A 20,875-nucleotide genomic window follows, 5' to 3' on the forward strand; every position below is an offset into this window, starting at 1 on the left:
CATGCACCGCTGCCCTAACAGTCAGCTCACCTCAACTCTTATCACACATCCACCCAATAATTACTACCTGCCGTGTGCCAGGCACCGTGCAACCTGCTAGAACAAGAGTAGCCCAAACAGACCAGATCCCTGCCCTTGTGAACTGACTGTGTAGTGGGCAAGACTGTGCACTAGTCAAATAATCATACAAATACAGCAAAATTACAAGGATAATTGTAGAACTACAACCAAAGGACCTTTCATGGTGGCCTGAGAGCAAAAAGTAGGGTGTTAATGGAAGACAGGGTGGGGCAGGGATCTGTCTTCATTGGGAGTTGGAATCCCAGCTCTACTGTTAGCTACAAAACCTTAAGCAAGTAGTGTGATCGCTCTGGGGAATCACTGCCTTCATCTGTAAAACGGAAATAACCCCTGGTTCATGTGACTACTACATAAGATCATACAAATAACTTTAGCTCAGGGCCTGGTAGAAGGTAGCACTCAGTAAATAGGGGCTACTGCTATTGTCAATATTAGTATCATTATTACAAATATATCTGAGACCTGCAATCGATAGGTGGTTTGGCCCTATGGGACCAAATGCTAGTATTTGCTGCATTCAAAGGCAATTCACAAGAGGCAACTACAAATCCCTTTCTGAGGGGAGTAACACAATATAGTTCTAATCAGATACTCCTCACTTAAAAATCAGTGTGGGGGATTGTTAGTCTAATAATACTAATAACTGGAATAAAATATCAGAATAGAGAACTGGCCTGTTTCAGCAATGGTTTCTTTGTCAAAGCTCTTTTCTGTCATCTTGATAGGACACTGATGTAACCTATTAGAGCCCAAAAAAAGAGGAAAGCAGGAAAGCAGCCATCTCCACTGGAAAAAAAAAGACCCATAAGTCTAACAGCTGGTGGTGGCAGCCTGTCAAACTGAGGAAAGTTAATGTCAAGAACAGACACGCGGCAGTCTCTCACTGTTATTTTTGCATGATTATTCCCAGGTGTTGGTGCATGCTGAGCAGTAGCCTGGCTATTTATCACACGAGAGAGCCTAAGAGCATGGGAGGAGGGAACAGGGAGGCTGAAGGGAGACAGGGAAGAAAAGGTTATTTACACAGATAGTGGCACTTAGTGTGTGTAATCAAAGGGCTGGGTTAGGGGCGTGTAATCTGCAGGGAAATCCTGGCAATGTTGTCTCTGTTCACCTTCTTTCAAAGGCTTCCTGAGTGCTGATGGGCAAGGAAGGATCCAAAGATGGAGTGTTGGTGGGGACAGCTTTTCATCACTGGGACATTTCACTGTGTTGGTCAGTGATGCTTTCAGTACCAGGAAACCGACAGCCCGTGAGGATAGGTGGCTAAGGCAGGGCTGGAGAGGGCTCCCTCGAGCACTCCTGCTCCACCCAGACCCAACAAAGAGACATTCAGGTGGCTCTGCTGCCAGGTAGAAGGAGAAGGTGAAACCCAGGACTGCCAAGAAGCAAGCCTCCAGAAGGCAGAGAGATTTCCTCCTTTACCTGGAATCAGGTCTAAACCCTGACAGGGAAGCTTGCCACAGCTTTCTCCCATCTGTTGCCAAAAATATCCACACCTATCCTGCTATTAACCCCTCAATCCCAGGATCGCCAACAACCAGAGGGGGAATGGTGTTTTACTTTGCTCAGAGCCAATATTTTTATAGTCTGTAAGAATGCTGGGGCACGATTACTTAATGCTCACTTTTTCTCCATATCCTGGTATTGGGCTGTTTTACGAGATTGCCCATAGTCACCTCTTCATTTAAAAAGCATTAGAAAGACACTCCACTACCATATAGGGGAAATCACAGCTCTTTAGAGGTGACCACTGCTGCAGTCTCTTACTTTTTCTGCCTGACGTCACTGCTTCATTAGCAAAGCAGGAGAAGCTTAAAAAACCGTTTCCTTAAATTAGGCACTGATCTTTTCTCCAAAACGAATCAGCAAGGCTGAATTTCCATCCCTAAAGGACAAACCTGTAACAACTGAATTTTGGTCACTTCTAATTCTGCCTTTCGTAAATGCGATGCAGACAACTCTTCCTTTCAGAACCATGATCAAAGCCATTTACGCTTTGCAGCTTGCTGAGAAAACAACATGGGCAAATTCTCACAGAGGGTCTAAGGTACCAGACTTCTCCTATCTCCTTTAATTCTCACAAAATTCCTATTTTATAGAAGCAGAAACTGAAGATCTCAGAGGATGGGCAACTTTATCCAAGGAGCTGAAATTCAAGACCAAAGCTCTCTGATCTTAAAGTCCATGGGCTTTCTCATAAAAATAGTAACATCAGCAGCTACTTTTTAACACACACAACATAGAGGGATTATAACTGTCTTACCACATATAGTGTAGGAGGGATTATACTGTGCATTCTCTCTTTTGATCTTTACAAAATTGTTAAGGGAAGTATTTTACAGATGAGGAAAAGGAAACGTGGGAAAAGTTAAGTAACTTAAAAGGTCACTCAGGGTCGGTGGCTGAGCCAGAATTTGGCCCCACATTGGTCTAACATCAAACGCAAACCCTTCTAAATGTAAAATAGAAGATGAGATGGAAAGAAACCTTTCTCCACGGGTAATTTCTGACCCTTTTCTATATGTTGGAAGCAATATACCTGAATCACCCTTTATTACCCATAGTTCAGAATAGTGAATCTCAGGCTTGCAAGAAAATACTACAATCCCTTCAGAAACCTCACTTTAAAACCTTACTGAAACCAAAGCTCAGCTTTTGTTTTATTGTTATTGTTGTTTTAAATCATCCAATTCTAAAATTACCACTATGCACAGACTGGGAATTATACTGCCATTTCCACTTTCTCATTACCAGGTATGAAGACCAACCCTGCCCTCAAGTGCTGTTCAGGCTTAGCAACTGATCTGGTAGGACTTGGCCTGGGGATAGACCAGGGCTCTGGCCCCAAGGCCATTGGGGCCAAGACGGATGCTTCCACCTCCAGCCAGAACCCCCACCATGCCAAAATTCCAGAATGCCAAAAATCCGAGGCCGGGTGCAGTGGCTCACGCCTGTAATCCCAGCACTTTGGGAGGCCGAGGTGGGTGGGTCGCCTGAGGTCAGGAGTTCAAGACCAGCCTGACCAACATGGAAAAACCCAGTCTCTATTAAAAATACAAAAATTAGCTGGGCGTAGTAGTGGCACCTGTAATCCCAGCTACTCAGGAGGCTGAGGCAGGAGAATCGCTTGATCCCAGGAGTCGGAGGTTGCGGTGAGCCAAGACTGCACTGTTGCACTCCAACCTGGGTGACAGAGCGAGACTCCGCCTCAAAAAAAAAAAAAACTCTGGGGTCTGCATGGCACCACTTTGGGATGGAGAGGAAAGGTGGTCACTGACTGTTCGTGTCTGACTGCCAGAAGGGTCCCTATATACAAGTCTCAAAGCAAGAGAATGTACACGTACACAGCTACATGTGTAAAATATGCTTTAAACAGCCGGGACTATTTTTAACTTCATTCTCTAGTCATGACAGTTTTCAAAGCAAAACAGAAGGTACTGAGTATGTAAAGATGGAATATAATTAAACCACTCTACTCAATGTCTTAAATTTCTTTTGTTATGAAGCCAAATTAAATTCCTCCCTCAAAGACCTTGAACTGTGTAGCGTTCTATAGCAAAGCGATATTGGTGGAGGGGGAGCAGACACGGGGACTCTTTTCTACCACACCACATCATTTGTCACATACTTAGCCTCAGTTGTGTTCTTTGAAAACCTGTCCTACTGCTGAGCCACAGATACTTAATCTGTTTCAAAAGTGCCGCTGACATCTTTCACTACTCACAGAGCTGTGTGTGCTTTAAATAGTAGCAGTAAATGATCAGTGTTTTCATATCTTGTTCATAAGAGTTCTCTGATTTCCTCTCATCCTATTTCCAAAGACACTTAAAGCACAAAAATAAGCCACAAAGAAAGGAGACCATCGTAAAGTTACTAAAAAAGTCTGTGTTCTTGGATTAATCCTTTTCACAAGGCCCTTTGTACAAAGCTGAAAAGTTCCACGCAAATTCCATTTCTATCAATTAGATCTTGTTCCCAATCCCTTAAGAGAGAAACTTTTTAAAAAGAAAGTTCAATGGAAAATTCTGGATGTTCCTAAACATGGTTGTGCCTATATTAGCCAATAAATCAATTTCAAAACACATGAATAATGCATGTATCTTAGTTGATATTGGTCATTGATAAATACACTGTCCTTGTGTGACCCTTATTTCTCCTTGAAATTAGGTTGAAATCAGGGAAAGGTTAGAAGTCTCTCATCCTTACGCTTCTGGATGCAGACATGATTTTAAGAAGAAAGAAAGGCAGGGAGAATAAAGAAAAGCCCATTTTGGAAACCACCACATTCCGATTTCTCTCAGCTTAACATCAGTTATTTTTCTTATCTTCTTTTAGGGAATCTCACTTGCAACCACCTAAAAGGAGTGTTTTCAACCAAAATTTTACACATTTGAATTACAAACTGGAAACATGCTGGTCATAACAAATGAAATGACAAGGAAGCGCCTGAGTCACACTGTATAGGAGCTATGTGGTGTCCTATAAAGATTGCGGTGAGCTGAGATCCATATAAAGGGAAGGCCACAGAAGCATCCAAAACATCACGGGTCGGTCACAGAAGAAGACAATTTTGACTCCCTGCCCAGGATACTATCTTGGTACCACTCACTTTTCTCCCTGCAAAATCTGAATATTGCTCACATATATTCAACATATGTCTAAGAAGCCTCTTATGTGTGTCTCCTGCCTCTTCTTTCCATACCTCCCAAATGTTGACCCAAAACATTGATCAATTTTAATAAATTAAGCAAAGTTTTGGAAATGTAATTTCATTGTGAATCACAGTTAAGCAACTGGGTAAAGCTCTCCATAGTTTATCACAGAGATGGAATGGTTAGAGAGAACATGACAAAGCTTCCCCATACACCATCTCTATACATGCACGTATACTATATTTCCATCCATATGTAATACTTAGCTACATATCTATTGTCAAGGACTCTTTAAAGAAACATTCATTCTTACTACACATCTAGAGAAAGGCAAGGGTGGGTTTTCTCATCTGATTGTGTAAACTGAGGAAACTTAGTCTTAAGAGATAAATTACTTCTCAGGGTCAGGAGCAAAAACAAGAGGCCATAGCCTGTCCCAATGGGGTCTATCATGCCCTCTACCAAGTTCTAAACCTAAACCACTTTTAAAAGTTTCTTCTCACAGAGCCCTTCACACACACACAAAAAGCTCCTTGCTCACAGGTCCATAATTCGGTTTCCCCACCTTGAGAACACAGCAGATTTTATTAATAAAAGTCAACAGATCACTCTCCAGAAAGAACCCTCTTCTAACAGTTTCTTGTGTGTTCTTTCAGAAATTTTATCCATATAGAAACATACAGAGGAAGAAGGAATCACTTTTCATTGTATAGCCTTCTCTGCTGCTTGAACTTTAACATGACCATATACTATTTTATCATTTTTTAAACTAATTTTTTAATGAAAAGATGCTAGGGTGTTCCACTTTAGAGTAAAAGTAAAGCAGAGAGGAGAGGGTAGATGCTTGGAGACTATTATTTCAACTCCTCATGCAGAGGTCCTGAAATCCACAAGTGAGTCCAAGGTGGCATAAAGACCTAGTTTGTGTGACAGGAATCATGTATTAACCCCAGGCCCTCCCCTTTAGATGGGTTGCCATTTAAGCTGCCTCACTGTTGGGGAAGTCATTCCTCCATCCAACAAATTATTGCCAGGTGCCACAATATGCCAAAGGTGAGGAGATGAGCAGTGGTCGAAGAGCCAAGTGTGGTCAGAGCTGAAGACGGTCAGTTAAGCCCAGGGCATTGTGGGAGCACCAAGGGGGTGGGGCAGGGAGTGTGCTGAGCTGTGTGTTAAGGAAGTGGAGGACTTAGCCTGAAGGGATGGGAGGTGGAGTGGGGCTGGGCAGCTCTGGATGGTACACTCTGGGAAGGGGCTGGCAGCTTAGGGGGTGGGGGAGCAGAGAGAGCTAAGGCTGGAATACCCGAGAATTCACAAGAGCCCAGGCCAGGCTAAGAATCTGAGGGGTTACTGTGAAGTTGGAAGTGGGCACTGAGGATTTTAAAGCAGGGGAACGGGAGGATCCGATTGTTCATGTGGTAAAAAGCACACTGGAAGCCACGGGAAAACAGATGAGACAGGGCAAGACTGGAGGAAGGAAGACAAGAAACCATTACAAATTAGCCAGGTGTAGGTGCGTGCCTATAATTCCAGCTACTCGGGAGGCTGAGGCAGGAGAATCACTTGAACCCAGGAGGTGGAGGTTGCAGTGAGCTGAGATCGCACCACTGCACTCTAGCCTGGGCAACAGAGCCAGACTCCATCACAAAACACAAAAAAAGAAGCTATTACAGTACTCCAAGAAGACCTGGCACCTGTGTTGGGGTGGGGGGATAGGGAGGAGGGGTCAGACTCGGGAAGGTGGCAGAGGAGGGCAAACTCAAAGATGTGCCCCAGGGGTCTGTTTCAGTTGGTGACAGTGTCATGGCCTGGGATGGGGAGGATGGGCAGAGGATCGCCTGTTGGGCAATGTCTATCAGGCAGATGGATAGAATTAGATCATCCTAGATCAGCTCTGTGACCACTGGCAAAGAGAAAGTAATGAAGCCAGTGGAGTGGCTGAGATGGCTCAGGGAAAATGCAAAGAATGTAAAGAGAAGGGGCGAAACCCTGTAGGCCTCCATAGTGATGGAGCACAAAGAGTGAGAAGGAGCAGAGTGGCTGGAGAGGTACCGGCAAACCTGGAGAGTGGGGTAACTAATCTAAGGAGCGGGGCTCTAAGAGTAGGGAGGTCTGGGCAGTCTGGTGTCCAATGACGCCATGGAGAAGCCACGAGAAGACGCTGCCCGCCCATGGTCCCTGCTTTCCTTCCAGCTACCAGAAGAACAAAGCAGCTGGCTTTTTAAAAGCTGTAGATTCCTAATAATTCCCTTAATTTTACCCTAACAGCCACTGGCAGCCTCACAGTGTTGCCCCTACACCAACCTGGAAACTTTTGTTTCAATTTAGGTGAAGAAATGACTCCACACCATGGCTGCAGTCACCTATTTTTCCATTAGATGATGCATGATCTTTGAGAAACCAGATCCCATCCCCAAATGCCATGACCCTTAATCTTTGTGTGTCACGGACAGCCAAGATAATGAGCCCTTCATTTCAGGAAGCTAAATCACAAAAGTAATATGTATCCTAAATAAGCTTTTTCAAACCTCTATCCCCACCCACCACCTGATCCCGGCCTTCCCAGAATGACGTCCAAGGCACATGCCCCTTAATCACCATTGGTCCCTGAACAGAGATAAACTCTCTCTCCTTCCCTTCTCTCTCACTACTCTTGTATCTTTATATTCACTAGTTCCCTAAGGTGGTTCTACTCTACAAATCCCATTTGAACATCCTCCCTTTCCAGTCTTAGAGCAATGAGCCTTTAGGAGAAGGAATATCTAGGGGAAGTGACCCTGCTTAGGGATTTCTCAGTCCACAGTCTAGTTAAAAGGTCACCAAATGATGATCCATGGTCCACATCTGGCCCACTGCCTGTTTTCCTAAGGCCTGAAAGCTAAGAATGTTTTCTACAGATGAACTTTTGCAATCAATGTAATGACAGCAAACATTAACTTTGAACACTTAAGTGGAATGTTATTCTCTCCCACAAGAAAAATTTCATTCTTCTCATCAGTAGATCTGTATTACCGAAAATTGTGCTCAATAATTGTCATTGGATTTTAATTTTTGTCAATTAAAAAATTCTGTGGAAATCTGTTTTCTCTCTTGTTACCCAAGTGCCTACATAATATACGTGATGTTGCCTCTTGGCCTGCAAAGCCTAAAGTATTTACTATCAACCATTTACAGAAAAAAATTTGCCAATCCTTGCTCTAGTGAATTCAAGAGCTCATTTAGGTTCAGTCTTGGACGTTAATATCTGTTGGTGGAGAGGGGGAGGGGGAGTTAACAGTATGTTGGAAGAAGGCAGGAAGGAAGGGAAAAAGGAAGTAGGGAGTGGAGAGAAGTGTAGATTTTAAAAGTAAACATCTAGATCCACGTCTGAATGAAAAATAATAATAAATGTACCTACTACTACCTAACTCTTAAAAAAACCTAAGAGTCATAAACCAAAAGAGATATGAGGAGCCACATTCCAGTTCTAACTTAAGCAGTCATAACGTAAAACATTAAATATTTATTGAACATCTTTTTATTATACTAGCCATTATGCTGGGTGCTAATAATAACCAGGACAGACAAGATCCCTCCCTTCATGGAGCTTACATAAGAAGTAAACTTTTTAAAAAAACAACACTGTCAATCTATGATAACCTCTCTATTCCTAAAAGAAGAAACTTAAGCATCCTATGTAATTGCAATGTGTTTTTGGTACATTTTTAGCTTGAAAACCAGGATACTTTATCTTAATTCCCCCATAAGTGAATGAATTAGATGAAAAAATCAAGTTCTCAAACACATTCTGTTGAGAACTAGAAATGAAACAAGCCCTCCTAGAAACCTGGGGTTCTTTCATCCAGAAATCTAGTCATGGATGAACAACGAAGGCCATCAGTCCCAGAAGCTGCTTCTCACAGAGTATGACAGGTCAATGTCACATGTCACATGTCTCACTAATGCTTTTGAACTGGGTAATATAGTGTAATAAATAGGAGTGTGGTCTCTGTGCTTCAATCTCAGATCATTTACTTACTAGTATAATCTTGAAAATTTACTTAACCTTTCTAAGCCTCAATTTCCTCACCTATAAAGTGGAGATTATAGTATTACCTCATTGTATTTAATGTAATAGACACATCAAACGAGAGATCCTATATAAAGCCCTCAGTATCTCTATCATATAAGTATTCAACAATGTTAGTTATTACTGTCCTTGCCAATACCAATCTCAATAACAAATGTTCATAAGCCTTTCTTAATTTGTCACATGGCTAAACCAACACATTAAAAACATACTGCTATAGTCTCTGAAAACCAGAGGACAATTTTCAAATTAAATGAAACACTTCAAAATACCTAGGGATGAATTTATAATTGAATATTTAAGGTTCTTTAGAACCAACTACATAATAAGATTTTATTTGGAGAGAACAGTGATTTTTCCTCTTCTAAAAGCTGACATCCTAAGAGAAACCCAGGCTAAGAATGAAATCAGGATCTTCTACTTCTAGTGTCAACATCCATGAGAATTAAGAATGTTTGCCTCCGCTATTTTATAGGGGTACTTCAAGAATTAAATGAAACAAACTCTATGAAAATGGTCTCAAAAGAATGCACGAATTGTAAATAAAAATAAATGTTATTAACCATTTATTCTTGCACAGTTACCAAGTCACCTCATTTACTCTTTAACACAAAAAAATGATGCCACAAAGAAATGAAGGATAGCAGGGGTGGTAAACAGGACCACACTCTCTTGGCATCACATTTCCAGAATATTCATTATTTATTTCTACAAATGTGTCTAATATCCATGTACGAGCACCCCATGGGTGACAGAGCTTGCCATATCTGCAGCAAAATAAATATTTCTATTATGCACTCCCTTAACCATTAAAATAATTTCTAGCTAGTTGACAAACACCTGCAATATAGCTTTAGCAATATCTAGACTACATTTAAATCAAGTTGATTTGAATCATGATTTAAATAATCAGTCAAGAAAAACTATTATCTTCTAAAATTAAAAAGTGCATGCTTATTTTTTGCCATAATGGTAATATACACACTTCATAAAGCTCATAGATATATGTACGTATACTGCTTTTTAACAGAAAATATATTTTTAAGTGGTGTAAAAAAATCTTTTTAAATGTTATCATTATTTTTATTTTTAATATTACCAACCAGCCCTTACTTATGCATACATATTTTACATAATGAAAACCATACTCTATATCTTTAATGCATTTATCTCATATTTTATAGCTGCATTAGAAACTCTAATATAGTTGCTTTAGGTATCAAAACTAAATGAAGCATCTATTTAAATCACTGAATGGCTATCTCCTCTAAGTTACTCATGGGTATTTTTCCATAGTGCATTAAAATCTAATAACCATCATCAAAACAACTTAAATTTAAATTGTTTCATTTAATAAAAAAAAAAAAAAAAAAAAGGAGGGGATTTCCTTCAACCACAAGTCATTTAAATAAGCAGCTTGGTTAATTACCTTTGTTCATCAATGTTAATACTTACCAATAAACATTTATTCCCTGACTATAGTGCTTATTTTAATTACAGTCCTAAAATATACCAGGAAAAAGTAGTGCTCATGTCAAAGCCACTCTTAGGAAGTTGGGAAATAAACTTGCCACCTAGACTTAAGGTCTAAAAGTACTGGATATAACAGGAAGTACTCAGTTAAATCTTACATGACTTTTGTTTTGGTGGAGTGGGGGAGGGTAGGATAGGTGAAATTTTTTCAGGTAGCTTTAGTGTTAAGTGCATTCTCCTGCATTTTTGCATTCTAGAGCTCTAATAACTCTTTAAACTTTAATAAGTTATTAACAAAAGCCCCACTCCCAATCTTTGTCACAGAACATAATTTTATTCTGAATAAAAGTTGTACATTTTGGCTGGGCATCATGGCTCAAGCCTGTATTCCCAGCACTTTGGGAGGCCGAGGCAGGCGGATCACCTGAGGTCAGGAGTTGGAGACCAGCCTGACTAACCTGGAGAAACCTCATCTCTACAAAAATACAAAATTAGCTGGGCCGCGGTGGTGCATGCCTGTAATCCCAACTACGCGGGAGGCTGAGGCAGGACAATCGCTTGAACCCGGGAGGCGGAGGTTGCAGTGAGCCAAGATCGCACCACTGTACTCCAGCCTGGGCAACAAGAACAAAACTCCGTCTTAAAAAAAAGTAAATTTTGATTAAATATTTACCCTCTGACAAATCTTAAAATTATATAAACTTCTCTTGAAATGTGATTTTTAAAACTCATTTTTGCTGGCCAGGAGCAGTGGCTCATGCCTGTAACCCCAGCATTTTGGGAGGCCTAGGTGGGCGAATCACCTGAGGTCAGGAGTTCAAGACCCACCTGGCCAACATGGTGAAACCCTTGTCTCTACTAAAAATAAAAATTAAAAAAATGAGCCAGGCATGGTGGCAAGCACCTGTAATCCCAGCTACTGGGGAGGTCGAGGCAGGAGAATTGATTGAACCCAAGAGGCGGAAGTGGCAGTGAGCCAAGACTACGCCACTGCACTCCAGCCTGGGTGACACAGCGAGCAAGACTCCGCCTCAAATAAATAAATACATAAATAAATTCATTCTAAAAAACCAGTTTTTTAAAAATCACAAACCATTCTGATTTAACCATTTCTTTGCAATCTAATATTTGATCTCAAAAATTAAGCAAAGATTAACTAATATTAGCAAAAAGGCTTTTTTGAGGCTCTGGAACAATACAGTCCAAGGACATGCAAAATTAAAAGCAGTAAAATCACCTTAGATATTATTTAGTCCTTTTGTTGTTGTTGTTGTTTTAGTTTTATAAATGAGTAAAGTTAACTCAAAGACCACAGGAGTTTATAGCCAACAAAGACCCAAAACTTAGCAGAAGTTCTCAAAGCTCACCATGTGCACGCAACATGCAATCTGGTTTCATCTCTGCCGAACACAGAGTTCTGGGCAGATGGGAGACTCTGGGTGTGTCTATGGCCGGCTGAGTGTCCCCATAGGGCAGCAAAGAAGGAAAATGAATACTATGGCTGGTACCTTTTCCTCTTATAAATCCTTTTTGCTTTCTCTTGCCTGTCTATAAAGGAGAATCACACCTTGACGCATGGGCTCAACACATAACATGGCTGAACAATTAGTGCTATCTCACTGCTCCACCCTATCACAATCTGAGCACAGGCCCGCATTCTGCAGACTTCCTCCCTGGTGGCCTCTGCTCTTCTTCTTTCAAAGTGGCATGGCACCAGATGCCATGGCCCCACTCCATTCACCTTGAAGTAGGTAGCAAAAGCAAAACTAGGACCTGCCATCCCAACTTGTACATCTTCCCACTGAAAGCAGGTCATCTTTCTCTGCTTAGCACTCTTAAATACCTTGTTAGGAGAACAAAAAAATTCTCTTTCACATGCGTTAGAAAGTCTAATATTTTGTCTAACAGAAATGAAAAATAAACCTAATCTAAGCTGTCAAAGAATCATGAAATGCTTCTGGCACTTCCATCAAAGTATGCAGAATTGTACGAACTCTTTGAAGAAATGAAACTGCAGTTTATCAAGTGTGATTTATAAGCAACACTGATTTAGCTGGTAGATAACACTGCTGTCTAATCATTAGTAGTCAGACAACAGCCATGTGAACACATCAATTATGGGCCACTGCCAAAAGCCCTTGAGATCTTGGAGATTAACAGCCAATCCTCTGTTTTACAAGCTCACATCAAAAAGAATATTAATAAGAGGAGGGGCGATGTGAAAGCTTGTCAGAGTAATTCAGCCACTAAAACAAGGCATTTTTTTTTTCTCTCTTTTCTGTTGAATTGGCCCAAGGAAGAAGCTGGCATCAGCTACAAAGTGCAATGCTGCCAATTTCTTGGAAAATGTTTTTCACTAGCATATGGGAACTTGTAAGGGTCTGCAAAACTGCTATTTGGTGAATAAAGACAGGCAAGCCTTCTCCATGTCCCTTTTTAATGCTGGAATGAAACAAATGGAGTCATTATTAAATTATTTTTAAATTAACTTGCACAATAGGAAATCCACTGGCTTTTTCTCTACCCTCAAAATCAGAAATTTTGTAAAATCTCATCACATATGTGCCATTTTTAATACTTCTGCCATCTACCAATATGTAACTAAGAGAAACTACTAGTACTGACCTGCACGTTAATGAGTTTCTTGAAATTAACATGGTTCTTTACAATGTAGAACAAAAATCAAAATGCACTAAGTGCTTAAATTTCTTCTTTCCAACTATTTGAAGAAGACGGATATAAATCCCACTGATATTTCTGCAATTAGAATTAAACTAGCTCTGACAACCCATACATAGAAAGCACTTGCAAAAATGTATGTCACAGGCACAGCATTCGTTTCAGTGATGTCTGTATTTAACATACACACCAGTGAGGATTGCTATATTTTTGTAAATGATCAGATGAAACCAAACAGCTGGCAACTAACAGTTTAGTGGGGTTCCAGCAGGCTCCCTAATATATGAACATAAGCCACACTGCAAAATGTGTGGTCTGGGTTTCCCTGCCACTTACAGATTTGTTTGCATTCATATCTGTAGAACACTACATTTACCAAGTGTTTTCCTGTTATTTCATTTGTTGTTCACCACTTCAAAATCAGCATGGGGCGGTGACAAAAACATTAGGGGAGGAAAAAGAAGCATGGGGTTCCTGTTGCTTCTCAGTAGTTAAGCTATTTGCCCCCTAAGTCAGTCACTTAATTCAAGGGCTTGTTGACAAGCAATGGTTAAATCAAAGATTCTTTATGTGGGGATCAAAGATTCTTAATCTGGGGTTCAAAGATTTGTGGAGCCTTAGAAACCTTGTAATTACAGAAGCAAAGGTTTATACATCTGTGTACTTTCTCTCTTCCTTTTCCTGTAGAGAGAGTCCATAGATGCCCAGTAAAATCCTAACCTACCTAGGAGATGAGAACTGACCCAGTGGTAAATTCAAGGGCAAGAGCTGTGCCTCTTCTTCATTACAGTGCATGCTTAATAAACATTTGCCAGACTAAAAGCACAGGCATCATTCTGAACCTCAGTTTCTTCACCTGGGAGCCAGAGCAATAACGTACTCTCTTATGATCTTTGAAGGCTGTCAAAACAACAACAACAACAACAACAACAAAACAACCAACAGGAGTGTGGCTTTGGAAGTACTTAAACATAATTTAACGTGCTACTGAATTCAACACATGTTCCTTGGGTAGCCACATGCCAGGCACTGTACAGAGATTACAAATTATTGATTGTACTTTTTATTTTAGAAAAGAAATAGCCTTCTCAGTAGGTAATTTATCTGAGCGAATGTATTTGGGGGCAACAGGGGTGTCTCAAAAAGGAAACCCTTCCAAGGCTTTGTTGATACTGTATTAGAAGCTCACTCCAAAAGATGTTAGATTTCTCATTAATGGTTGCCATAATCTTCTTTTATAATATATCTGACTATGAGGTTTCTCTATCACCTTTCTGATTATGAAGTTTCTTCTTTCTACCACTTTTCTGGCAAAAATTGTGAATGGTAAGAAAAATAAAACTTAGTAGAGGCTCTATGAAAACTATGCTATAGCTACCTAACACAGCAACACCGGAATTCATTCAGGCAAAACAGACTTTCATGGTAAACATGTATAGCTTCAATCTGTTGAATGTAAACTGAAAAGTACACTTTTTGGAAAAAATAAATTTTAATAACATGTTGTGTTTGATGGGCAACTTCCAGGTGAAAATAAATCAAACCACTGTTCTTTTTTTTTTTTTTTTTTTTTTTTTTGAGACGGAGTCTCACGCTGTTGCCCAGGCTGGAGTGCAGTGGCGCGATCTCGGCTCACTGCAAGCTCCGCCTCCCGGGTTCCCGCCATTCTCCTGCCTCAGCCTCCTGAGTAGCTAGGACTACAGGCGCCCGCCACCGCGCCCGGCTAATTTTTTGTATTTTTAGTAGAGACGGGGTTTCACTGTGGTCTCGATCTCCTGACCTTGTGATCCGCCCGCCTCGGCCTCCCAAAGTGCTGGGATTACAGGCTTGAGCCACCGCGCCCGGCACCACTGTTCTTTTCAACAACAATTATGGCTATGAATGACCTATGATTAAAGTGTCAGAATGGGCCGTGCTTCATGTTCTTATACAAATTTCAACAGAGAGAAAGGGGCCAAATTCATGCCTGAGCTCATCATATCTAATTACACTCCAAACTCCTGGGCTGGCTTTTTTTTTTTTTTTTTTTTTTCCCTTTTACTTTCTCTCTTTTTTTTCCACAAATTAAATCATTAACTTGGTTTAAACAACCTTTCAAAGGTCACACCTAAGCTATATGTTATAATAATCGCTTCTCTCTTACTTTTGAATAACGATTTAAAGAAAAAAGTAGCACTTCATTTTAGCCCTGAAAGTCATGTGGGTAACAAAGAAATCATCAGACAAAAATCTGCCTAATGCAGATGCCATGACAGTTTGTTATTCTGACAGCATGACCCTTCTGAATAAATCATCTTTATTCTTTAAAATTCAATAGGCATGCTCTACCAAACCTGGGAAACCAGGTGCTGCAGTATAACTGATTATACAGATGACAATACTGTTAAAGAATTAAAAATGTCACATAAATGCAAGATAGAAGAAAATCCAGATAATTCCCATCAATGTTTTTGCCAACGATCTCTACATGGAAGAAAAGACAAAAAATGTGGACCCCATCGAGCCAGTTTTAAGGCCCTTTTTTCCTCTGTAACCCTACTAAAAGAGAATCCAATTCAACAAATATTGACTGAGCATTTCCTGTAAGAGGGCACAGTGCTAGGCGCTGGGGATATTAAAAGAAATAAGATGGCATCCATGCCCTCAGGGGTCCTAGGGTGGCAGGGGAAACATGCACTCACATACCACAGAACAAAACAGCAAAAGTGTAGATAAACGACATGTGTTTCCAGAGCAATAAATAGAAATGGGGGAAATTACAACTGTTTTGGAACAGTAAAGGTAGTCAGACAACATAACCAAGAAGCAACTAAGGCTCAGAGACAGTGGCTGTTGCCCAAGGGTCATAAAAGAACTCAAAGCCAGGCCGGGTGCAGTGGCTCATGCCTGTAATCTCAGCATTTTGGGACACTGAGGTGGACGGATCGTCTGAGGTCAGGAGTTCAAGACAAGACTGACCAACATGGTGAAACCCCATCTCTACTAAAAATACAAAAATTACCCAGGTGTGGTGGCGGGTGCCTGTAATCCCAGCTACGCGGAAGGCTGAAGCAAGAGAATTGCTTGAATCCAGGAAGCAGAGGTTGCAGTGAGCCGAGATCACGCCACTGCACTACAGCCTGGGCAACAGAACGAGACTCTTATCCCAAAAAAAAAAAAAAAAAAAAGAACTCAAAGCCAAATCATCAAGTGGGACCAGTCCCCCAATTCCCAGTTCTAGAGCTTCTCTCCCTGGATCATGACCCAGGTACAAATCAAGAATAAAAGGTCTGCAAGAGGGAACAATCTGCCTAAAAGCCACACGTGGCCAACATCAGCAGGACTTACTGGCTACCCTCCACACTGAGAGCACGATAGCAAAATGGCAATTTTCTGAAGCCCAGCTGACCAGAAGAGATGACCTCCATAGATCAGACCTACAGCAGTAATATTTCCAACTTCATGCTTTAGACACTCCCAAAACGTTTCCCCTGCCTCCATGGCAATTACCTACATTCTACTAAACCAAAATGGCTAACCAAGCAAAGCTACGGCTCATCTTTACTACTTAAGCAATTCATTTGTGCAGCGACGTCTCTGCCCTAGGATTCTGGGAAACACCAGTAAGTGTATTTACTGGCTGTAAATGTTCCTAGGGCTAGAGCTGCAAATCATTAGTCCCTTTGCCTCCCATTTGACCAAGTACACTAATTAACCACCCGTAAAACACCTCAATGAAGTCATATTGAAAGCAATACTGTGATGATATTTCTAAAAGAAGAAGCCTTAAAACATACACACACACACGAAATTCTAATAACCATTCCTAACATCTGCCCTTTGAGAAAGGACGGGGAGGTGGGGGTTGCAGGTTGGAGAAAATACCTTCAAATAAGTTATCTGAAGCATTTGCTAAATGCACACAAAGGAGCCAACCTTTAGAGCTGGAGAATCAGAATAGGGGTTAGGAGACCTGAGACTGGGTATTTGTGGAAATGGAAACAATTAAGCACTCCGGGTAATTCAGATGCACAGCTATGATTAAGAAATAATATTTATATTACGAGTTCAACAATTCTGTATACTGGATCAAAAATTATTTAAGTAGAAATACGACCCCCAAAACCAAGAAGGTGTGTATCATAAATTGCAGTTAAAGACCATAAAAATAGTTCAACTACCATAAAAGCAGTAGGAGACTTAAGACACAAGGTCTTTCTGTGTTGCCCAGGCTGGAGTGCAGTGGCACGATCTTGGCTCACTGCAGCCTCCACCTCCCCAGTTCAAGCGATTGTCGTTTCTCAGCCTCTCAAATAGGTGGGATTATAGGCACGTGACACCACTCCCAGCTACAAGGTTTCCCCATGTTGGCCAGGCTGATTTCACATTGCTGGCCTCAGGTGATTCACCTGCCTCGGCCTCCCAAAGTATTGGGATTACAGGCGTGAGCCACCAGGCCCTGCCTTATAGTCAGATTTAGAATTCATTGCCTTTTATGGCTAAGGGGTTTTGTACTGGTTTAGGGAGACATTTCCTATTCCAAGGTTAAGAAATAAAAATTTTTGGCTGGGCACAGTGGTTCACACCTGTAATCCCAGCACTTTGGGAGGCCGAGGTGAGCGGATCACCTGAAGCCAGGAGTTCGGGACCTGCCCGGCCAACATTGTGAAACCTCATCTCTACTAAAAGTACAAAAATCAGCCGGTCGTGGGGGTGGGCACCTGTAATTCCAGCCACTCGAGAGGCTGAGGCAGGAGAATCACTTGAACCTAGGAGGCAGAGGTTGCAATGACCAGAGATCGTGCCACTGCACTCCAGCCTGGGTGATGGAGTGAGACGCTGACTCAATCAATCAATCTGACTATACAGTTTAAGATATTCGCATGGGGTAGGGGGAGGAACAGCATAAACAGAATCAAACGACAAATGAAGAGATGGGAAAAAATATTTGCAAAGCATATAAAAAAATTTGCAAAACACACGAAAAAATTATATATTTAATAATTATACACTGAAATACTTAAAAGTCAGTAAGACATGGCCAACAGCTCACTAGAAAATTAATCAAAGGTTATAAGTTATCAATATTTAGGAAAATAAATACAATGGCTTGTACACATGAAAAATGCAAATTAAAATATATTACTATCAGATTAGCACAGATTAAAGCCAGAAAATTATAACTCACAGTGTTAAATTGTAGAAATTATAGGTAATTCATGTTCCACAGTTGCTGGGAATGCAAATGGATGCGATCAAGTTGGGGGGACAATTAAATTTTGAAACATACATGTGCAAAGATGTTCAAAGGAACATTTTAAAGGTGCAGATCAGTTTCTTTAAAATGCTGTGATTTGTATAAGGGGACAAAAATATAAATATATATTCTTGAACATATGGGGACTATTTCGAGGACATACAAAACTGTTCAAAATAATTGGCTCTAGGGAACAGGCTGGAGGGCATAAGGGGGAAGTAAAACCTACTTTTCATTATATAACATTTTAGTATAGTTTGAACTTTTACCAATTTCTGACCTGCTTTTTTAATTTAAAAAAAATAGTCAAAAAGTAATAAATGCAACTAATTTCTCGGGGCTCTAGGCCAGTCTCCTAAGTAGGAAACATGTTCAAACCCAGGGAGTATGCAAGGAGTGCAAGAAAAAAAAAAAAAGACTGACATTTCTATTTGTATTATTACCTCGTCATTTCCAATTTTTTGTTATTTGTAACTTTAGTAAACATCAACTATATTAATTCAATAGCACGTGTGTGTGCATGTGTGTGTGTGTACACAACCAGAGACACCTGGAAAACATTCTCTGGGGAAAGTAATACTCTTTCAATCAATGTCTTCAGAGAAAGTTACCATTTTCTCCACTTTCTGAAAAAGGACTCAATATTTACGATCTTGCATGTTAAATCAGTTGATATAATTCACACGAGGTAACGTCATCTCCCCTAACCACTGAGAAATGAGAATGAAATCAAAAGCCAGAGGTTAAGCTTAGGATCAGTTCCCACACACTGAGATACTTTTAGAACTTAAGTCACAGCCTGTCCCTCCTCTGCTCAAAGCCCCCCAGTCCCTCCCACCTTTCTAAGTCTTACTTGGTTCTGGAAGGCTCTTGGGAGCCTGGCCTCAAGCTCCATCTTAGATTTCATCTTCTGGAACTCTCCTCTCTCTCTTATCCAGCTTCAGTCACTCTGGTGTCTCCTCAAACACACCAAATACACTCTCCCTCTCCCCCACCCCTGGGGGATTATGGTACACAAGCCCTGAGTCTAAAAAGTTCCCTCCACAAGGGGGCCAAATGGCTCCTAACTGTACTCAGGTCCCTACTCAAACATAAACAAATAAAATTCTTATTTTCCACTGTCTCTCTCTACCACATTCTCCTGCTTGATTCTCCCTTAGAGCACGTAATGCCAACCAAAATATATGTGTTTGTCTGGAATAAATTTTAATATAAGCGTCATGAAAGCAGAGTCTTGGTTTCTTCACTACTGTACCTCCAGGACCCAGACTGTGCTAGGCATATAATAGACATTCAAAAAAATTTTCGCTGAGGCAATATTTTTACTAGGTATTTTTGCTGGGTAAACAAAGTAAGGAATGAATAAAGGAATGAACGAATGAACAAATGAAAGCACAGATTGAGACCTGCTTTTACACCTCCCCCATTCTAATTATTTTTGCTGTCAGAATACAAAGTGGCCAAAGCTTCTAAACTGTAGGAGGAGGCAAGGAAATGAATATTTAACTGCTGTCTATGACTTGTGTATTTTTTTAATCCCTTAACATAGCAACAATACTCTGCACAGTGATAAAATGAAAACGCTCTAGTACTGTACCACCCCTAAATCTGTACATATTCTCTGACTTTCTCCGTTAATAATGGCGGACTGTGCTAGCTCCAGAGACCCATGGATGCACCCTATTCCAGGACACTGTCTCCTCTCTCTCTAGTATGGACAGCTCTTCTCCATCCCTCTCTCATCAATCCCATCAGCATACAAACAGGCTGTGACAGTTCTCCACTTTTAAAAAAGTGATAGATATTCCCTGATCTCTTTGCCTCTTACAGAAAAAAAGGGTGCTATATTAATAGTGTCCTGCTTTTTCTCACCTCCCACAAAAAATCCAAGCACTCTAATCAGACTTTTTATTTCCCCATCACTACCCTTTACCCCAGAAGCCATTTGTGCTAATGTCACCAAGAATCAATTCTGAGTCTCATTTTAACCTGACTTCTTGGCAGCAGTTGACACAGCTGATCACACCTTCCTTGCTAGAATTTCTTCAATTGCTTTCCAGAAACACCAGACTGGCTGGGTTTTCTTCCCCTTCAATGGGCACGGCATTGGCTCCTACTGCTCCATAGCCCACCTCTGGGCCCTAGCCTTTCCATCGATACTAACTCTAGAGGTGACCTCTTCCAGCCCAATAACTTTAAAGCCCACCTATTTGCCCATAGGTGTCTACAGCCCTGGCCTTCCTGTGGACGGACCATAATCACTTGGCAGCCACAGGATATATCAAATATGAGTCACAATTCTTGATTCCATCCACCTCCAAAATCCAGATATTTTCCTTAATTCTCATTCTTTCACAACTCCACATATATCCATATCCTCATTATCTCAAGACAATGTGACCACTTCTTGCCACCACTTCCATGCCTACACCAAAGAAGCCTATCTTCTCTCAACAGGACCACTGAAAAAGTCCTGTAACTGATTTCCCTTGTCCACTTCTTGCCTCTTTACATTCAGTTCTCCACACAACAGTCAACAGTAAGATTTGCTTTAAAAAAAAAAAAAAAAAAGTCACTCCCTTGCTCAAAATTCTGAAATGGTTTCTCATCACATTCATGCTAAAATCCAAATTCCTTACAATACAAATTCCTACAAGGCCCTGCAATCCAAATTCCTTAAAA

General features: G+C 40.8%; 1 protein-coding gene across 5 annotated transcripts in view; it reads right to left on the reverse strand.

The window, feature by feature from the left end:
• ZNF608 (zinc finger protein 608) overlaps positions 1–20,875 on the reverse strand; it is a 112,891-nt gene that overhangs the window by 69,958 nt on the left and 22,058 nt on the right. The window contains exon 1 of one of the 5 annotated variants that reach the window (XM_078004483.1): positions 19,047–19,185. The exons of the other annotated variants lie outside the window; for them this stretch is intronic. Coding sequence (XP_077860609.1) covers positions 19,047–19,100 — 54 coding nt within the window. The 5' untranslated portion in view covers positions 19,101–19,185. Of the gene's footprint in view, positions 1–19,046; positions 19,186–20,875 lie in introns of those variants that run through there. 5 annotated transcript variants of the gene reach the window in all.

This window comes from Macaca mulatta, chromosome 6 (assembly GCF_049350105.2).
Source record: "Macaca mulatta isolate MMU2019108-1 chromosome 6, T2T-MMU8v2.0, whole genome shotgun sequence".
NCBI classification, from domain to species: domain Eukaryota; kingdom Metazoa; phylum Chordata; class Mammalia; order Primates; family Cercopithecidae; genus Macaca; species Macaca mulatta.